A 20,066-nucleotide genomic window follows, 5' to 3' on the forward strand; every position below is an offset into this window, starting at 1 on the left:
ACATACTGGTACTATAGTATTATATAATATATGTATATATCTTATAACTATATATATTATAGTTTTAATATAATTACAGTTATTATATGATATTATATTATAACTATAACATAATATTAATTATAATATATATTAAATACAGTATAATATTCATATCCATAACATTCATACTCAAGTGATATATGAACAGGGGTTAAAATTTAACAAAATTTAGATTTTCAAAGCAAAACAATCTACGGTGTCATGTAAATGCTACATCACACCTCTCTTTACTGACAGGACAAAAACTGCACCAGTTGATTTTGATATAAACAAGAGCTGATAAATCTCAGCATAGGCATTCAAGAAAGAAAAGCTGTTTGCTTTGATGTGCCCTCAATAAATGTTTTAGTCAGTAGAGGGTTGCTGAGTTGCCAATCATTCAGATGGCAAACAATGAAATCTATTTTGGTAAGTAATGGATTTTTAAATAGAAAAACAGTTTGACAGCATTTGTCAAATTGCCATAGATCAAAGGATGTAACAGTTCTGAGCAAATCAAAGTCCGATTGATTAACATTGATAACTCCTCCATCATCATCATGGGTGACTCCTACATCATCGCAGTCAATAAAAGCACACCAGCATATGCATGATCAACAATCTTGATTCAATCAAAGGTCTTTAAAGTTTTTTAGATCTTACGAAGTCTAACTTCAGGATCTCAGGTTCTAAATGTTTCAGTACTATTTTCTTTCAACTTTTAGTCCTAAAATATGCTTTATAAATTTTATACAATCTGTTGAAGTTCAGAAGGAGAAAAGTTGACACTTTTTTGTGGATGCGCATGGCTATTCCTACAGCCTTTAGATTATTTGCAGCAGTTTGCTGAATATTCTTTAAACATGAAGTTGAACCAATCAACAAAAAGTAGTTGAAAACTGAGTAGCTGATTGGCTAGCCATCACCAATGGCTTAAAATAGGCTAAAATGTTAAAAAATGTTCAAGCATGCAAGTAAATAGAAATGAAGTGCTTTGGTTTTATACTACTATGTGTAATGGACTTGGACAATTAGTTAACTTGAGGCTAATGATAGATGGTCACTCAATACATAGTCTGATCTCATCTCGGAAAACTTTCTTTAAAATGTTTATATCCCATCATTGCATCTTTTGAAAAACCACTGTTAGCAGCTAAGATGCTGAGATAAATTTATAGTGTCGACCATCTTAATTAACAGTTTTTTCCTTATGATTGAACTCCTCAGGTAACTAGCATAGACTTTTGATGTACGCAAGTTTGACAAACTGACGAGCCTGTCAAACTGTACTTTTTTAATCTAAAATTTACTACCTACCAAAATAGAGTTTGTTGATTATAATCTAATTGTTTGGTGACTCGACAACCTTCTACTGGCTAAAGTTAGTATTGAAGAGCACAACAAAGAAAACAGGGTTTTTTCTTAAACTCTTTTACTTAGATTTATCCTGTTTATATCAATAACAGCATGACACCCGCTATAAGAAATATCAGCATGACACCCGCTCGTCATAAAAAAGTTATTTTTTATATAACTACAAATATGGAACTTATTTTTGTGTTCAGAATCTATGAAAGAAATGCTATTAGAAAAACCACTTTGTCTGGTGGCCTTTGCCCACTACCACTAAAAGACTTGCATCCAGTTCTTGATGTAGGTTAATTTATGCAAATACATACCATTGTTGCTGTCTTTTTTAGCTCAGTGCTGAACCAAAAACTCAAACTTGTTTTTGCTATGAAATGAAAAGAGTCAAGGCTTTAAAAATATATTAGTTATCCCATCTGAAAAAGCTGCACTCAAAAAATATAAAAGATATTTGGAACTTTAAATCACCGAAAGCCTCTACTAAAAAGCCATGCTACGACAATGCTATATAGCAACGACAATGCTATATAGCAACGACAATGCTATATAGCAACGACTTGATAAAAGATCCGTTGAGTATTTTTAAAAAAATCATTTTTTAAATCTTAGTTTTGTTATTGCTATCAAATTAATTATACTTGTTTGAAGTCACAAATTATAAGACCAGCAGTTGACAAGAAAACAACCTTTCGTCCAGACCTTGGCATCTAGCTATGTCATCTTTTCATTTTATCTGCTTTAAAAGCTCTTCACCAGCTTCCCTTTCTCTGGCTCTATTTATTTACATGACGAAAAGCAGTAACATACTTTCTATTGCTGAGCAGGGAGCGGCTCAACTAAAATGACTGCCTGGTATGACAGGAGTTATCCATTGCCAAGAGGAAATATTCTCTACTTTCAATATCCTCATTTTCAAATGCCAAGTCATTGCAATGTGAACAGTCAACAGGTGGAAGGTGTAAAAAAAAGAGAGTTTTAACTGCTATCCTCAGTAGTAGAGCAGACGATACATGCTACCGAATATCTATAAGAAAGCTGCCGTTAACCCTGCAGTTGTTATGTATTGTTTCAATCTACATCAGTTGGCAGTTATATTTTACAACATAATAACAAAATTAGTTTTTTATATTATTTCACTAGTTTACATTATTAAATTACCTATTATGATGTTTTGAGTCTCATAGTTATGGTGAGCTTAAAAAATTACTTGAAATTTAAAATGGACGCAATAAAAATGGAGACCACATAACTTATTGTAAACCATTTAAATTTGATATCATAATTTAGCTAAAGAATTACCCTTTCTGCTTTAAGTAAAAGTCTTTTTCTCAAGTAGATATTTATGGTATGTCAACTCTACCCAACTTTCATTACATATATGTCCCATAAGGCACTGTGGGAACACTAGGTGAAGACAACTTCTGCAGTAAACCAGAGCTAGTGGTTGCAAGTCTCTAGAGTCTCAAGAGTCAAGCTGTCTCTCTGCTGTAACCAGCTGCAGGCTTTGACAGAGTTTTTAGGTTTTAGCATGCAGCTCTCTATGTTACAGAATGTGCAAAGAACATAATTGAAAAAAGGACACAAAAGCAAACATTTGCTAGCACTAACCAAGCAAAACCTATAAAATGAAGATGTCTGTTATACTGGTGAAATCAGTTGTCGACATTAAATACTAGGTAAATTTTTAGACATTTAAGGAATGGAAAGTGCTACTTTAACAATCAAGAAATGACTCGGACTGGTTGGTGTGAATTAATAATACCGTGTTCATGAAAATAATGGCAATAAACATGGAGCTGCGAATTTAAAAATATTTGTTACTTGTTAGTGAGAAAAGTGATAAACATATATGTTATTTCTAGCTTGTTTAGGGTTGCAGGTAATACAAGAGTTACATTACAATTGGCTTCTTCTTTAGCAGTTGTGTTATCTTGATTAAGCGGTAGACTACGTGTAAGTGCCTATTCTATGAGGCAGTTATATTGTTATTCAAACACAATTATTTAGTAAGCTGAAAACCACAATATTTATAAGCAAACTCTAGTAATATAGTAGCTACACTCTCTTTGTTCTTTGTCATAGCCTGTTCGGCAGTCAATCAAAGTAGTAGGGCTCTTCAACTAAAGTTATAGCAGCTCACACATCAACTTAGACCAGCCATTCTTAACCTTGTTGAGTGTCCTGAACCCCACCAGCTCCATATGCGCTTTCACTAATCTCTTCTTTACTGAAAAATAAAATATGGTTGTTTTCACATACAATACATACATACATATGTATGTGTTTTACTGGTGCACAAAATAATCTGTGCATTAACATCACTGTGTGCAAAGCACAAAATTAGTGCAATGCGTAGACTTACCAAAAATTGCATAAATTCTTGTAAAGACAGGGGCTTGCAAATCATTGTAACTTCTGTTGTTGCCTTTGAGAGACCTCCACTAAATCACTGAGACTGACTCCCTGAACCCTTGTTGGAACTTAGGTTAAAAACCACTAATTTAGACAAAATCTGTAGACTACTATTGACAACTATTTTGACTATCATAAAACAGTAAATTTTAAGGTTACAGGAGGGGTAACAAGCAAAGTAGAGACAAGGAATGTAAATAACATTATTTATTATGATTTGCTATTGCAACAATAAAATTATTCTCAATACAAGTTTGAGGTTACCAGTATTAACTGAGCATCATACTATTGCATACTTATGACTTACAGCTCTAATTCAAACCCAAACACAAAGGTAAAGTACACGTATGCAAGTATTGGTGGAAATCTTATGATTATTATCCAATCAAAGAGCAGCTACCGTACTGTGTTCAGCCCATCATTGAGATATGATGCAGCTTAGTTCATTCACAGCTGGGTTAGAAAGTGAATCAAATAGGCTTGAAGTACACCTCTAGAGCAATGTGTAAGTTATATAACTGTTAGGAAATGTTTAAATGCATCTGCTAATTGCTATCTTGCATATTCTAATAGAACATAGGAATGGGAGAGTGAGTGGGAGATCTCAGGCATTCAATTCATGCACCTTGCTTTTTAGTACTTTCATAGGATTAGGTATAATAGAAGCTGGAGCATTTTTAGTTCTCTCTCAGATTAGTAGTCTTATAGAGACATCAAAGAGAAATGTCTACCAGAAACATTTTAATATATGCTCTTTTTGCCTTACATAACTACACTGTTGTGTTCTGTTCAGTTTAACTTGTTTTGGATGTTCTCATATTAAGGATTTAAGACAACCAACAGAGAAAAAGAAGGTTAACTTTTACTATACATTTTCAACATTGCTTCAGATTCAACTGGTTTTCCCTCTATAAATAGAGTTGAATCAGTATATTGATCACTCATCAGCTGATATACTCAACTTTGATAGGCCAGAACTAGAGCAAGTTAAAACTACTCTATTATCAGCAATATTCAAGGCACAATACTTCACACTGCATTGGATAGTTTTATTTGATGTATGCAGGGACTAGCAAGCAATGAAAAGAGAACATAACTCTCTCCATAGGAGGAAGCTAGCCAGGCTCTAGGTTATCACTACAAAAGTAGCTAGAGACAGCTTTAGTAAGTTGAGATAATCACCCAATTCTGCTAGTGCATAGCAGAAGGTTGAAGTACTTTTGTGCTGCTTTATACTGTTAATAGTAGCCAAACCTATCTGATCTTCTTGTAACAGACAGAAAACACTCCAACTTCATGTCACTGATAGATCCGAACTGGGTGTTGCAGATGAGTTACGCTTTGAAAGTAAAACTGTATAATTTAGCTAGCACAGTTGAGACTGAGAAAGCAATGAAAAAATTTTGCAATCTCTTCTGTCTTGTGAAATCTACCAGAATACTCACTGATCTTAAAACCTTATTATTGTTGGCTATTTTTACTCCCAACTCTAAAAAAACCCTGAAGTCTTTATTATAAAGATTCATCTGCAAACTAATTTGCATGACGCAATGTAGCCTACTATTAAAAATGTTAGTAGTGACTATAACTCTCACAAAGCTGTTTAGGATAGCCAGTCAATGAGTTTATTAATTTACACCTTAAAAGCTTTGAAGATGATAGTTTAGGTAACAAACTACTAACCCTTTAAATGTGACAACCTTATCATACTCTTCTCAGTTCCTTTGCAGTGTTTTTTATTTTGTGGATCTGTAGTCTCATCCTTCTGTAATATCATTTAGTACATGTTTGTAATATTTTTACTGTTATTAAAATAATCATTCTTCTTTTCATTGTAGTAAGTTCCATGTTGCTGTTGCTTGAGTACAGGTTATGAAAGATTAATGAAGACAGAGTGATAATCAGTTGAAGCACTATAGTAGAGCAGGAGGGCATCAAAAAGCTGTCAAAAAAGTGATTTATGCCTTTTGAAGGTGGGCTATGTGATAAGAGTGGCATCTAGATCAAAATTGCAAGCTGATTTCAATTATCTACTTTCTACACCTCTCAGATTGTTCATTTTGAGCAATATAATTAATATAATATTATTTTAATTAAATAAATGTCTGTAACGTTTTATGTGCTTCTGCCAACAATGTGATTATGAAAATGGCATATAAATACTAAATAATTAGCAATAACCTAAGTTGAAATCAATTCTAATAACACTAAAATATTTATTATTCTAATATTAGAATAATATTAGAAGTGTATTATATAATATTATGTATTCCCAGTTTGGTTGACATTGTGGCAGCTTTACAGTTTGTCCTTGTTATTCCGCAACTCCTATATCATTACAGATCTACAAAACAAAATGAAAAGTATTATTAAAGACTCAGACCATGTATATATAATATTTTAGTATACATATATTCATCATTAATGCTTATTATGTTGAACCGTGTACTTTATTATGCAAGTGAAATCGCAATTAGTCAGTCTTTTATACGGTATGACACTTATGCATTCTAATCAAACATGAAGCACACCTCTGGTTACAATACCACTCAAATAATAACCTTTTAATTCACAGTCATCTGAGTCTTCTGCATCACTACTTTCATCTTCTTCCTCTTTATTTTTATTGCTACAGCAGCTGCATCTGCACATGTCCGTACACTTGAGTTCTGTGTTGTTGCACTGACAGCGACGAGACTGGCATCCAGTTTTGCATCGACAAAACATGTCCATGAGCACATCAGGAGGTGCTGGTTGTTGTGTCATCCATCTAGCTTTAAGCTATCCACCTTCCATAAACCAACCATGTTGCTGGGGGGGATGGGACATTGATGATGGTTTGTTGGCTCTTCTCCATATCGCGGCCTGATAGGCAGCCCTAGATATATGGAGATTTAACTCATCTAGTGTGGGTGGTAGGTTTGATTATGATGTGCGAGACGGTGAGCAGAAGATCTTATACTGTGCTTCATTGATGGAATTTGTCTCTTCACCATATAATCTGCATATGAATGTCTCAATAGATTCTCTGATTGCACCATCAACTTCAAAAAATCTGTTCCCAATGATTTCAGTGTGTTACAGAATTCCGGATGGTTCTTTAGCAGCTTGAAGAAAGTTATCTTTCCTTTGGAACAGAATGTGCGTACACTGTCGCATCCACTTAGAGCATGGAGCCCGAGCAGTGCTTTGCATCGTTCGGGTGCGAGGACAGTAGACAGACAGCCTATGTTTACATATCTCCACTGCTCCTTACCACAGCAGTAAATGAGTTTCCGTGATAGCAGCTCATCCAATAGAGATAGACAGCTTAGGAAAACACCTGTGTCCTGGCACTTGACTAGAGCTTTTGAGCTGGGTTTGTCTTCCATTATCTTTGCGATAAGTGATAACATGCGAGTATCTGCCTCCTCGCGGTCAAATTATCTATTTGGCTTACAGCGATTGATCCATCAAGGTCATAGCTGATCATGTGGCATTTTTGAGAAAAAGCTGTTACAAGACCTAGTTTCTGCTTCACAGTTGACTTGCTTCATGTATCCTTCAAAAATCTCTCTAGGGCAGTCTTGTTTGAGCCATCTGCTAAAAATTCAGACCATTTTGGCAATGATTAGTTGGGACTAAACACAGCAACCTTTTGCCTTCCTTTCACACTTCTACGTCTTCTCTCACCTCCCTTAATGCTGATAACAGGATATGTGTCACAAACAAAATTCACACCACAGGTGTGATACACGCTTGCAATACTAACTATCTGTTGCAAAAGCTGGAGGAGCTTTCAGGGTCTGAATTTCGACCATAGCATCAACCACAACCGCGTCAAAGACTGGTAGCTGATCCTGGTTAACATAGATTGATGGTTGATCAGCAACATCTTTCTCAACAGCAGCCATAAGAGCCAGCTTAGCAGTCTTCAATATAGAGCCATCAGAGTTAGCCAGAGACCAGCTGATGTTGCCAAAAGAGAATGATAACACTTTTCTCAAATCCAAGTTAAGCTGTTGGCTGATGACTCTCAAACAGTCTGGGCAAACACACTAGGACTTTTTATTTTGATTTCTTCTTAGTTGATGGTAATGTGGTGAAGGTTTTGAGCTTGTTTGACTTGATATATACATTGAAATCAATCTCTTGGGTGCTTAACCTCTTCTGGACTAATTCTGATAGCTGTTTCTCCCCTATCACATTTGCCATTTCAAGATCCTGCTTCACTTCAATGGAGGCTTTTACACCACTGGTAATATGTACTAGCTTGGTGGTTTGAAACGTCAACGGATTTATTATTGCTGTTCTAAGTCTTTCATGGCTTCCCTCATTTCCTCATCAGCCTTCCATGCCTTTTCATGCATCTCATAACTTGCTGCATCCGAATCACCAAGCACTGGCATCTCCTTCATGTCTGTATGTACAGCTGTTCGTTCCGAGTGAGATGGAGTTCAGCGTTGAGAGGCCAATGACTTCCTGGTAATCCCTATGATTCCACCGTAAGACTTTGAGTCTCTTTTAACTGTTTGCTCAATAGATTGATCATAAGCAATAGAGCTGAATGGACAGTGATGTCGTGATTGATAAGTAAAATACCCCTTCTTCATAAGAGCCTCATACACCTTGCTATGCGATACTTTCAGATTAGTCATCTCTGCATAGTACAGCGTGCCATATCTAGCATAGTTTGTGTGATCATATGCAAAAAACCAAGGAAGGATCATACATGTGATTTATCTATCAATTTATGTCCAAATTGTAGGCTATAACACATCATGGAAACTGCAAAAAGTTAGTTTTGCTGCTCACAAAATGTGCAGACATAAATAAAAATGTTTTCTTTTTCTCCCACCAAAGTACCATCATCATGGAGTAATCATCATGAATTTGTAAAGTAATAAATATCTAGTCTCACCTCTTCTGCTGTATCACATTCTTTCTGTCTCTTCTCATGTCTTTTCTCAGCTCTTTCCATAATGAGTTTGTTACAATACTTTTTATAACAGACGTAATGACATCACAAGTCTGAACTCTCATCAAAGTTCTTAAAGCTTAGCATTTTTTGAGCAATTTCACATTGAACGCTCTCTTCTTCCAATCTGTTTGAATACTGTTTGAATACTGTTTGGCTGTCTCATATTGAAGTTTAGTCACTCTGACTAGGGCTTCATTCACAAACTGATCGAGACAGTGAAACAAGCAGTCTTGCTGCATCCTTGGCATGGGTTAAGAAGTGCTGAGAGTTGACTCAACTAATCTCAAATAAAAACATTTATTAATTTTCGAGATTATAAAATAGTTTTCTTTGTCTGGTATGTAAGGTTTTCCAAGCAAACTTGGAGTTGCCCCCTCCCATTTCGAAAGTGCTCTCTAGCTCAGAAATGTGCAAACACATAGGTGTAGAAACATTATAATTAAATTCAGCATAAATTTCTGACTATGAAACATCTTTGTTTGAGTAGCCCACCCTTTGAAGGAATAAGCTGAAAGATAAGTTCATGTTCCTGCTCTACTACTATTATCTGTTCAAAATAAATAGTCCTATAAAAAATATATCTTCAAAAACATAGCCATCTTTGCAGATATTTGGATGACATTTGTAAACTAGAACAACTTCCTTATGACAGAAGGTGACAGGTGTCTAAATAACAGATTATTACAGGTTTCTAGCAATCATTGATAATGGCTCTTCCAATTGACCGCGGCTGGGCATGGGTCATCACATTTGGTAAGTAGAAATTAAGATCTATATTTCTGCCTTACGTCAGGTTATGATATTTGTAATTAATACTGTCTAGTTTTCTATTGTTAAGTGTCATAATTCATAGGCTAGCCAGAAGGGCTATCTAAAAAAACTCTCAAAATACCCGTTCATATTACCTCAATCAAAGTACATGACTAGAAATGAAACACCTTAGATATACTTTATCTCATACTAATACTCGTAAGATGTCTGAAAGCACCCATAAAGAAAACTAAAACAATTTACATAAAGAAAATTTTAAGATTGAAGCACACTGGGGCAAAATAAGGGAGGTTTTGAATCACCAGTACTAGTGTCAGCTTTCAAGTGAACACATTTTTTAATGCGTACGTATCCATTTTAATTATGGTACTTGCAATATAAATCTGCGTATTGTTAATATTTACCTTTAGTTGCTGTATTTAAAAGGAAACTTCTTTTGAATTTTTATTCTCTGATTTTATTACGAATAAAATAGTTTCTTTCACTGCATTTTTAAATATATAAAGCTAACAGGTCTTTGATAAAGTGTTTAGTCTTGAGAAGGTTCATTAGGAGAATACAGGACAAATTTGAGAATTTGTCACTGAGCCATATGTCTGTGACAGTGGATTGTAATTGGTCAATTTCAACTACCCTTGATATTATGTATGTCGTCTCAGCCAATATATAATAGCTGCTATTTGTGAAAATTTAAAATTTTGTCAAGTACAAATATAAAACTATAACAACATTTTTACATTAGCTCTGCGGGCAATTGATTTTTGGTTGCTGAACTTTGAAGGTGGTAACCTCCGCTCCCCAAAGCCTAAATAAGTGAACTGTGCAATTCAGCATCTCCTTATAAGGAATACCACACCTGCAGGCAAATAATACTCACAAATGGGAAGACAACTTTAAAAGATTTATCACTGAGCCATATGTTTCTGAGGTTGGATTGTAATAATTACAATACAAAATACGACAAAAATCCTATCAAGGGTAGTTGAAATTGACCAATTATTGGTCAATTTCAACTACATACCTTTGAAAGGATTTTTGTCATCTTAGCAGATATACAAAAGCTGCTGCTTGTGAGAAATTTAAAACTTTGTCAAGTCCTGATATACAGCTATAACAAAATTTGTACACTGGCTCTGCGGCCAATTGATTTCTGGTTGCTGAACTTCGGAGGCGGTAACCTCCGCTCCCCAAAGCCTAAATAAGTGAACTGTGCAATTCAGCATCTCCTTATAAGGAATATCACACCTGCAGGCAAATAATACTCACAAATAAGAATGCTATACTGCCTAAGTTGCCAGAAAAATAAAGGTCTTATGAAACTGGCGGGAGAAGAAGGGGGGTAACGCCAGAAACTAAAACGTATGTTTTTACTGTTATTTTTTTCTTGGGTTGGTGGGAGAGACACATCTTATTATATAACTTTTACTACCCTTATTTCTATTTGTTGTTGCTATCAACCACCACTCCTATTTTACTGGAACTCTTTATTGTAATAAAATACAGATCAAGTTCTAATGCAGTTTAAACTGTAATTTTCCTCTAATTAAGCTTGTACATCATCTAACGCACAGAAACATAAACATAGCAAGTCATTTTTGCTGCCGATCATCGATTTAGTCACAATATAGCTGCTAGTATAATTATCAAGTACTCATAACATAACTCTAGCTGTTACCCTCATTGTCAGTTGCTGTGTCAAAGCAAAGAACAGATCTGGTCTCTAGTGTACTTTAGCCTGTAGTTTAATTACCTTTAGCTTTTACTATAGAGCTGCTTGAATGGTTTGAAGTGCTCAGTTGATGTTACTTTGAAATGCAATCTGACGCTAACATGCCAAGTGTTACACATAGCTTGTGGAGGACTCTTTTTCTGGATGGCTGGAAATGAGAAAAACCGAGGGATCGTTCTAGTGGAAGTGATGGAAATGTTTCCAGAGAAATCAGCCACTTCTGCTCTTTGGATATTTAATATTAGCACTCTAGTTGGCGATATGTCAGGTTAGTTAATCACTTGCTTCACCTGTCAATTTAATATAAATATTTACATTGAAAGAAAATAGGACAGCTACTTGAAGTCTTATTTCTGCCGTTACTTGTCAGTAGAAGCTCTGACAAGCTGGGGCAATGAAGCAAATTATTATTTTTTGCTCTAGTTTTTAGATTTATCTTACTTTGTAGCTGGCGCTATTTATACAATTTTATTGTGTTATTAACATAAGCTAGTAAATATACATTTTAATGTTTCTAGTGTGAAATACTCCAGGTTGTGATTGAAAAACAGCAGCAGCCCTCATCTTTATTTTAGCTGCTAAAATGCGATTAATCTATTTTAATTAATTAATTTTAACTGATTAGTCAGTAGAAATTTTATAAAACATTATTTGAACCATAAATGTGTGTAAACACTCTTGAAAAAAATTCTTACACTAGGACGCAATTATAGTTTGATCGTTTCTGTTAAAAGGTATGCAAGACATCCAACTGGGTAATCAGTTACAAAATCATTAAATAAAGATTATGTTAGATGTTAGATAATTGTTATTCAATGTCAGCACATCAACAGCAGTTTCCTAATAATATCATCTCTATTTACAGCACCAATTATTGGTTTGCTGTTAGCGAAAACATCTGCGAGGTTTGTTGGTATGTTAGGAGTTGGTATATCCACAATCGGCATGATATCGTTCGCTTACTCACCTTCTATAGAGTGTATGTACCTTACAAGGGGAGTCATACTTGGTAAGTGCTTTTCTATAGTTACATAATATAGTGTCAGATTTACACTTGACAAAGTATAGTTGTGTTTTTTTAAAGGATTTTGCAGCATAGTCTAGAAAATGGTTGTTGGTATTGGCTTGCAAAGTCTTTTAATAGAATATTTCTTCAAAAAATTTATTTTTTGTACACTTAATAATTTGTTCTGATAAGTTTTTTTATTCTGTGACTGGAAGATGTAAAACTTTTGCATCTGACAGCCCTAAACTTTAGATGAATTGTTCTTTGTTACAGGTATTGGAAATGGTATGGTGGTACTCATAGTATACACAGCCTCTGCTCCTTATTTTGATAAAAGAAAAGGCTTATCACTTGGGCTAACAACGGCGTGCTCTGGTTTCGGAGTTCTGGTCACAGCCATAACTCTTCAAAAACTTTTTGATAACTATTCTTTCTCTGGTGCCTTAACGCTCTACAGTAAGTACAATGAGCTGTGCTACTTGGGCTTCACACCGCCATAACTTTAAAAAAGGTTGCTGATTGAATAGGTGAACATAGTTTTTGAATTCCCATGTCATTATTGAAGAGTGAGAGAGAGAGAGAGAAAGAGAGAGAGAGAGAGAGAGGGAGAAAGAGCGGAAAAGAGGCGAGAGAGAGAGAGAGAGTGAGAGGGAGACAGTGAGAGCGAGAAAAGGGGAGAGCGAGTGAGAAAAAGAGACAGAAAGTCGGGGAGAGTGGAAGAGGGGAGAAGGGGGAGAGGGAGAGAAGGACAGAGGGGAAGAGGGAAAGAGGGGGAGAGGGAGAGAAAAAGAGAGGGAGAGAAGGAGAAAGGGAGAGAAGGGAAGAGGAGAGAGGGGGAGAGGAGGAGAGGGAGAAAAGGGGAGAGGGAAAGAGGGAGAGAGGGGGAGAGGGAAAAGGCGGAGAGAGACCATCAAGTGATTATAAAAGACTTGATATCTGAAAGCAATAAAAGTGGAAGATCTTAAAACTTTGTGCAAATGTAATAAAACTGATTCTAATTTATATAATGCTAGTCTCTAAGGATATAGTAACTCATAGCAATCATAAGCTACTCTGGGGTGTTATAATCGCCTGTGATACACTACAGTAAAAGTTCCTTCAACTAAGCATGTTTCTTGGTGCACTGCAACTAGTAAAATAGTAAAGTTGAAAGGAGGTTATTAACGTTATAATTTCACTCAAATTCAAAAGCGTAACCTAAACTGTGCAAGAACAGCTGACACTGAATAGCCGACTTGTCATTCTGTGTCAGCGTGCTGCTAATTTTGCTCTCAACATGACCTTTAACCTCACATTATTAGTATAACTCAAGTGCTCAGCGTTATCTGTGCCTGAGTTGAGAAGCTAGTATTTTGATAGAACACTTTTTGTGTCAAAATACTATAAATAATAATTGATAGCATTCACTATAAAAGTTAGGTGTTGAGTGTTTTTCTAATAACAGTGCACCTGTTAGTCATTTAGGATGTCGGGCACAAAAATGGATTTTACTATATTAATAGCATCTTTCAATGTAAAAATAAACTTGTAAATTTATGTTTTTACAAATAAATTAAAGACAGATTTTTGTATCCTTATTATGTAAAACATAAGTGATTATAAAACAGACGAAAAATATTAGAACTAAAGTTTTTTATGTGTAAGTTCCCTTGGAAAAACTAATCACACAATTACTGGCAAAGTTTTTTGGCCTAGAATATAAGGTGAAAGCCAGAAATACTGATTTTCGATGTTCTAACAATGATATTGAGAGTTGCTTGTGTTGCAGCTGGGCTCTGTATACAAACCATGGTTCTCGCAGCCCTCCTCCGTCCCTTAAGCTATTACTCTAGATGGGTAAAATCAAGCAGCGAATCAGGCGGTGAAGTTTCAGAAGAGGAAGATAACTCCAACAGTCATTCTGTGTATCAGGTAAAGTTGCAATCAATATGAAAAGAAGATGATTTTTTGAAATGTATTCATGCGGTCTGCATTTCGTTATTACAGATATTTTTATTGTTAGTTGCGTATGCTGGTCTCTGTAGTTAGTAAGGCATAGTTAGCATGTTTCGGTGCGCTTGGAAAGTTTCCATAAAATGTTCTCTGGATGAAGTAGTGCCATAACTGTGTCACGTATGTATAGACATTCTTCGCAAACATCTTATACAGTAAAATAATAACCTTTTAAAATAGATGAACTGAATTTAATAATATAGATTTTTACAACATAATAAAAAATACCATGCAAAACTATATAAAACGACACAGTATAGTGTGATTTATCATTATATAATGCCATGAATTTTAATATAATGCTATATTTTATTATAATATAATTCAATTACAATATCATTCAATACCATACAATATCATACTATATTTTTTAATATAACTTAACATAATATACTACAATAAAGCAAAGTAAAGTAGTACATATAACATAATATAAAACACTATATATGCTAAAATATTACCAAGTTTTTGTTTTTTAAATCAGAATCCAATACACTACTTCACGTTGTAGTGTTTTGCAGGGCGATACAAAACATAGTACAAAATAATAGGCTGTACTATCATACAATATGAGTGATATGAGGTAGCAAACATTATCCCACGATCAAACACGAGCGGAGCGATTGTTTGAGAGCTTTATGATAAATGCATGTGCACACAACTCATGAAAATTATTCATCAACACCGTCGCAAACTCTTGTACCACAATCTCATCAACAAATTTAACCATTTTTCAATGGAGTCGGTTAAGTATAATAGCGATACATAACACATATAAACCTATTTAAATATGTTACCAAGTCTTTGAAAATTGTCGATAATATCCTAAAACTTACCCATCTGATCGGATTATACACAAATAGACAGATTAATTTGGTCGAAATTCACAATAAAAAACTTTGACAAACGTTTTAAATCAAAATTAAGACCGGCCAACGATACGCCAATAAAGCGGTGTGACAGATAGTAGAACTATTAGGAAGGGCGCATTTCATGAGAAAAACGTGCTCATTTCACCAGTCTATGGCATTGTCCAATTGCCAAAGGTTTCTAACATTTTTCCGTTTTTAATATCTTGCAACAATATTTAATTATAAAAATAATTATTTGATTTTATGAAATTATCATAAGAATAACTATGCGAATTTATTTGTCCGAAGGTTTCTGTAATAAACGTAGACCGTTTGAGGCATAGACCGATTTACAGGTGCGAAATTGTGGCACACAGTCTATCAGCCTATGTTTTTTCCCAATTACCGAAGGTTTCATTAAATTATTTAAAATGTGAGCCAAAATTCTTTACGTCTTATGTACAAGCTAGAGCCAAACTACGACACCCCTTTATGACGAAAACATCTTTTTATTTTGCCCCAGTTTGCAAGAAACTTACAGACATGTGAACGCTCATACTTGCTTTCTGCTAGATCGCTATCAAAACCATTCTAAATTCAACACAACCAACTTTCAAACTGTGTATATTACACAGCAGCTTGCCAATTTACTTCTAATTTTGCATTTCAAAGATATAATAAACATATTTCCTTATTGCTGTTGTTAAACTACATACGTTACAGTAGGTTAGGCCTACAGCTTTAATTAATATTCATTTTATTGTTGTAAAACATAGGTTTGAGATAGTAGTAGATTAGGTGTGAATTTTTTACAACCTTTTGTTTTGCATAATCGACTTTTTGAATTTAATTTCAAAACAACTTGACAACTACCATATAACTTCCCAGAACACCATGTCATGGCCGACGCATTGGCCGTCCACGTGTCTCTCAATTATTACAGATCAATAGGAGGATAAATACAAGGTCCTCACAGCAACCATCAACATCAAATGCTAATGTTCAACAACACCCGACTCAAATTAATAACAACAACTCATCTGATTCAGAGGATTCTTTAGTAGATGTTGTAGGCCATGTAAATGTCCAAGTCCATGTAAATGACATGGACTTGGCAGCCCCTTTTTTTCTAGATGATGATCATGATTTTATGGACATCATTGACCATGAAAATATTGCACAAAACAATATTGCTTCTCCCAATACTGCCCCCCTTCATCACATTCCTCATTTTCAATCTTTAGATTGTCCTGATTTTCAAGAACTGCGTAACAACTTTCTAGGCAGACTTGAGAACAGCATATCACAGCTCAAGTGTACTGGATGTAATGAAAAACATTTCATTACATACAATGCTTAAATACAACTATGTCATACATGCCAACAAGTTCCCCTGTCAAATTCCTAGATTACTAGAATTTCCTTTTTGAAGTCGGGCTCCCTCAAATTTATTTTATATCATCTCGAACAACTACCATATACACTCTGTCAATTCCTGCTGACAACTACTTTTCCAACAACCAGCACTACCCTTTCTTTTTTCCATTATCACTTATTCCATTATCAGGTTGTGGGCTGTATGACAGGGGAATTTCTAATTATATAGCATAAAATTCTATTGAATAATAAAACACTGCCCAAAAAAGCAAAATGGGACAGAATGTAATATGTGATGTGAACCTCTAAAGTTTGTTAGGCTTGTAAACAACCTTTAGAGTTTATTCAGCACAGATATGACTATTTTCAACTATATTATTTATTTAATTATTTAGAATGAATTTCGAAAAAGAAGCCAGTCTCTTGGAGCCAAATGCCTGCAGGAGAATGACATAGATAATTCTAAAAGCATGTTCCTTTCAACTCCCGATAAGATTGATAGTCTCAGCTTGCGCCAGGCAGTAAGAAAACAAGAGAACCATCACCTTTCTTCTCTTCAGATACTCGCCATTAGTGTGCAACATCTAGAAGGTTCCAGAATAATTGCTGCACCTAATACATCGGAGATTCCGTCTCAAGATAACAAAAAGAAGAAAAAGTCATTTAAATGGAAGATTGTTTACAACCCTTGGTGCTTAATATTGGGGTTTTCTGTTCTAGCGTATTCCTCTGGAACCGGCATGATTTTGCAGTGCATTCCTCCATTGGGCAAACAGATAGGTAAGAGAGTACAGGTTTCATTTATAGCTAATGCCCTTTCAGTAAATGAACATTTAACATACATATAGTCAAGTTATACATGGAGCTCATGTGGTTGGGAGCTAAGACAGTGGGTATATAAATATTGACCGTTGGAGCTACTATGCCAGATGTCTACTAGCAAAATACTAGCTTGTCACAAGTCATTGGCAGCCTTGAATCGGAGGTAAAAGACATTTTACTGCACAATAAAATACTTAAGTGAATAGTGAATCAGTTTCTCTTTTTGAAATATGTTTTCCTGAGCAACTGAGAATAGCTAGTCAGGACACTATATCTATAGAGTAGCACCACGTATGTTTTGATTTCAAGGGTTGTTTACATCTTGCAGCAGTTTGGAAATATACTAGTACTTGAAAAAACTAAAATCGAGCGGTAAAACCAGGTCTAGAACGCTTGAAAGACTAGAATTATATCACTAGCTAGTAACTCATGTGTATTTGTTACTATCCCTGTCTGATTATCTGGTTTGAAGAGTAGTTCATGTAAGTGAATATGTCATTTTAGGTATCAGTAAGGAGTTTGTTAGTATAGTGCTATCACTCTGTGGAGTGATGGAGATACCAATGAGAATCTTTCATGGATGGTTAGCCGATAGAAAGCTTTTACCTGTTGCTGTTCATGTTGGGCTATGTATGGCTTTCACTGGACTTATGGCATTACTGTGTGGCTTGCTCAACAATACAGCAGGTAAATTTCAGCAGTTATTTTTTTCAGTCTTCACGCTTATTGACAAAAACCTTCAATAGATTGACAGATTACTCATTTTAAAAGTTGTCTTCTCTTTTAGGAATGGTGGCTGCAGTGATAGGAATGGGTTCAACTGGTACATCAGTGTTTGGCTTGATGCCGATCATAGCCAGGGAGCTTTTTGGTATCGACTATGTGGAAAGTGCAATGGCTATGAATTTCGTTTGCATGGGGTTATCCAACATTATATCTACATTTGCCTCAGGTAGTAATTTATAGCCTGCTATGCATTCGTTTGCTTCGGGTAGTATTTTATAGCCTGCCATGCAGTCGTTTGCAACATAAAAATTTAGAACAAACTGACAATTATAATTTCAAGCACTTTCATCTAAATTAGGTTAAAATTTTGTGCACTAGGCATTACATATACAAAAATGTATTTTTAGTAATTCAGTAACCACAAATCACTTGCATAATTAATTGGCGAATGCTACAATTACAATGAACATGGCCCAAACTAACATATTGATCGGTATTAGACAAATAGTGGGTAAAACTTGTGTCATTTATAGTTCAGATTTTTTGGTGATCTACAAAAACTTTATGAATGTTTAATGTTTGTTTTTAAGTAAATTTATGATAGCATAGATTCTGTGTCTGAGTTATTTATATGTATATACATGTACTAGGTGAGTATCTGGTCTTGCCCAAGTAAAAAAAAGTCTTTGCACAAAATTCTTTTTTTAACACATAGCAGCAAGTACCATTCTAACTTTCCAACTTCAAATCATGAGAAAAGTGTTTTGTGCAGTTCAAATAAATTAAGAGAAAAAATAAAACAACTGTAAAAGTATTTAAATGTAAATGTGAAATAATTAGCAAGTAATGGCTAAACAAAGTCTGTTTTGCTATGATTACAATGAAGAATGATTTAATGGATGAAGTCTATTATAGACTACATCCATCTAGCTTTTAATAGCTTTTGATACCTGAGCTTCTATTTCAGTTTACCAGCTTGTGTAGAATTTCTTGTATAGTCCTCACTAAGAATTTTATCTGATGAGTGTCACACACCTTTTGTGTAATGTGAAATTTTTAGTAATTTTTATGCTTAGTCAAGTTTTAATAAGTTCTTAACAAATTTAAATATGCATGTATATACATGTATATATATATATATATATATATACTACTGTGCCACCCGGCGTGGCCCGAAGAATAAAAAAGTCTTTGGACAGAAAATTGATTCGTATTTAACATATAACGACATTCGCCATTCTAACTTTCAAACTACATATCACGAGGAAAAGGTTTTGTGCAAGACAACTAAATTAAAAATAAATAAAACATCTGTAAAAGTTTTCAAACAACTGTAAATTTAAAATTTCATAACTTTCAGCGATGTATATCTTTTAATAACGTACAGTGGAACCTTGGTTCTCGAACATAATCTGTTCCAGAAGGTTGTTTAAAAACCAAGTTGTTCGAGTTCTGAAACAATTTTTCTCATTAGAATAAATTTAAATAAATTTACATAAATTTATGTAAATTTTAATCTGTTCCAAGTCGAGAAAACAACTTCGGTAAAGCATTTTTTCAACATTTTACACCATAAACTGTACTGAATAGTGCATACTATAAATAAACACGATAGATATAAATTGTGTTTAATTTTAATAAAAGTTTTTCTATTTATGATGATGGTAAAAGAAAACAAAAGTAAACATTTTGTATGTTTGGCTCTTAAAACATCGAAAACATTAAAGGTTAAGATACAATACTAAAAATTGAAGAAATTGATAAAGAAACAGCAAAAAATGCAACAGAGCAGTTACATCAAAAATTGTAGGAAAAAAAATATAAACAGCAATGGTATGTTTACTTCACATCTTTAAAGGAAAATCCTCCAAAACAATTTAGGGTAACTCGACTGGAAAGGTTATCTCCCTAGCAAATTTCTTCGGTAGAGGAGATGTCGTCCCAGGTGGTTCCTCCTTTTTTGTAAAGAATTTATGAAGCGTAAAATGCTTCTCCTTTTGCTAAAGCCCATCAATTATATCAGTACTGATT

The 20,066-nt window shown here is 34.5% G+C and overlaps 2 protein-coding genes across 3 annotated transcripts in view; both read left to right on the plus strand.

Moving 5' to 3' along the window:
- Nucleotides 1-11,405: 11,405 nt before the first annotated feature.
- On the plus strand, nucleotides 11,406-17,335 carry LOC137400545 (monocarboxylate transporter 9-like). Its single transcript, XM_068086870.1, has 5 exons — nucleotides 11,406-11,529; nucleotides 12,127-12,270; nucleotides 12,541-12,723; nucleotides 14,036-14,178; nucleotides 16,883-17,335. Exons 1-5 carry the CDS (start codon nucleotides 11,406-11,408, stop codon nucleotides 17,333-17,335), a joined length of 1,047 nt encoding a protein of 348 aa, XP_067942971.1.
- Nucleotides 17,336-17,713: 378 nt separating this feature from the next.
- LOC137400216 (monocarboxylate transporter 12-B-like) overlaps nucleotides 17,714-20,066 on the plus strand; it is a 58,219-nt gene continuing 55,866 nt past the window's right edge. For both annotated transcript variants that reach the window (XM_068086545.1, XM_068086544.1), the window contains exons 1-2: nucleotides 17,714-17,996; nucleotides 18,097-18,261. In XM_068086545.1, coding sequence (XP_067942646.1) covers nucleotides 17,861-17,996; nucleotides 18,097-18,261 — 301 coding nt within the window. In that variant the 5' untranslated portion in view covers nucleotides 17,714-17,860. The remainder of the gene's footprint in view (nucleotides 17,997-18,096; nucleotides 18,262-20,066) is intronic.

Source organism: Watersipora subatra, chromosome 7 (assembly GCF_963576615.1).
Source record: "Watersipora subatra chromosome 7, tzWatSuba1.1, whole genome shotgun sequence".
NCBI classification, from domain to species: Eukaryota; Metazoa; Bryozoa; class Gymnolaemata; order Cheilostomatida; family Watersiporidae; genus Watersipora; species Watersipora subatra.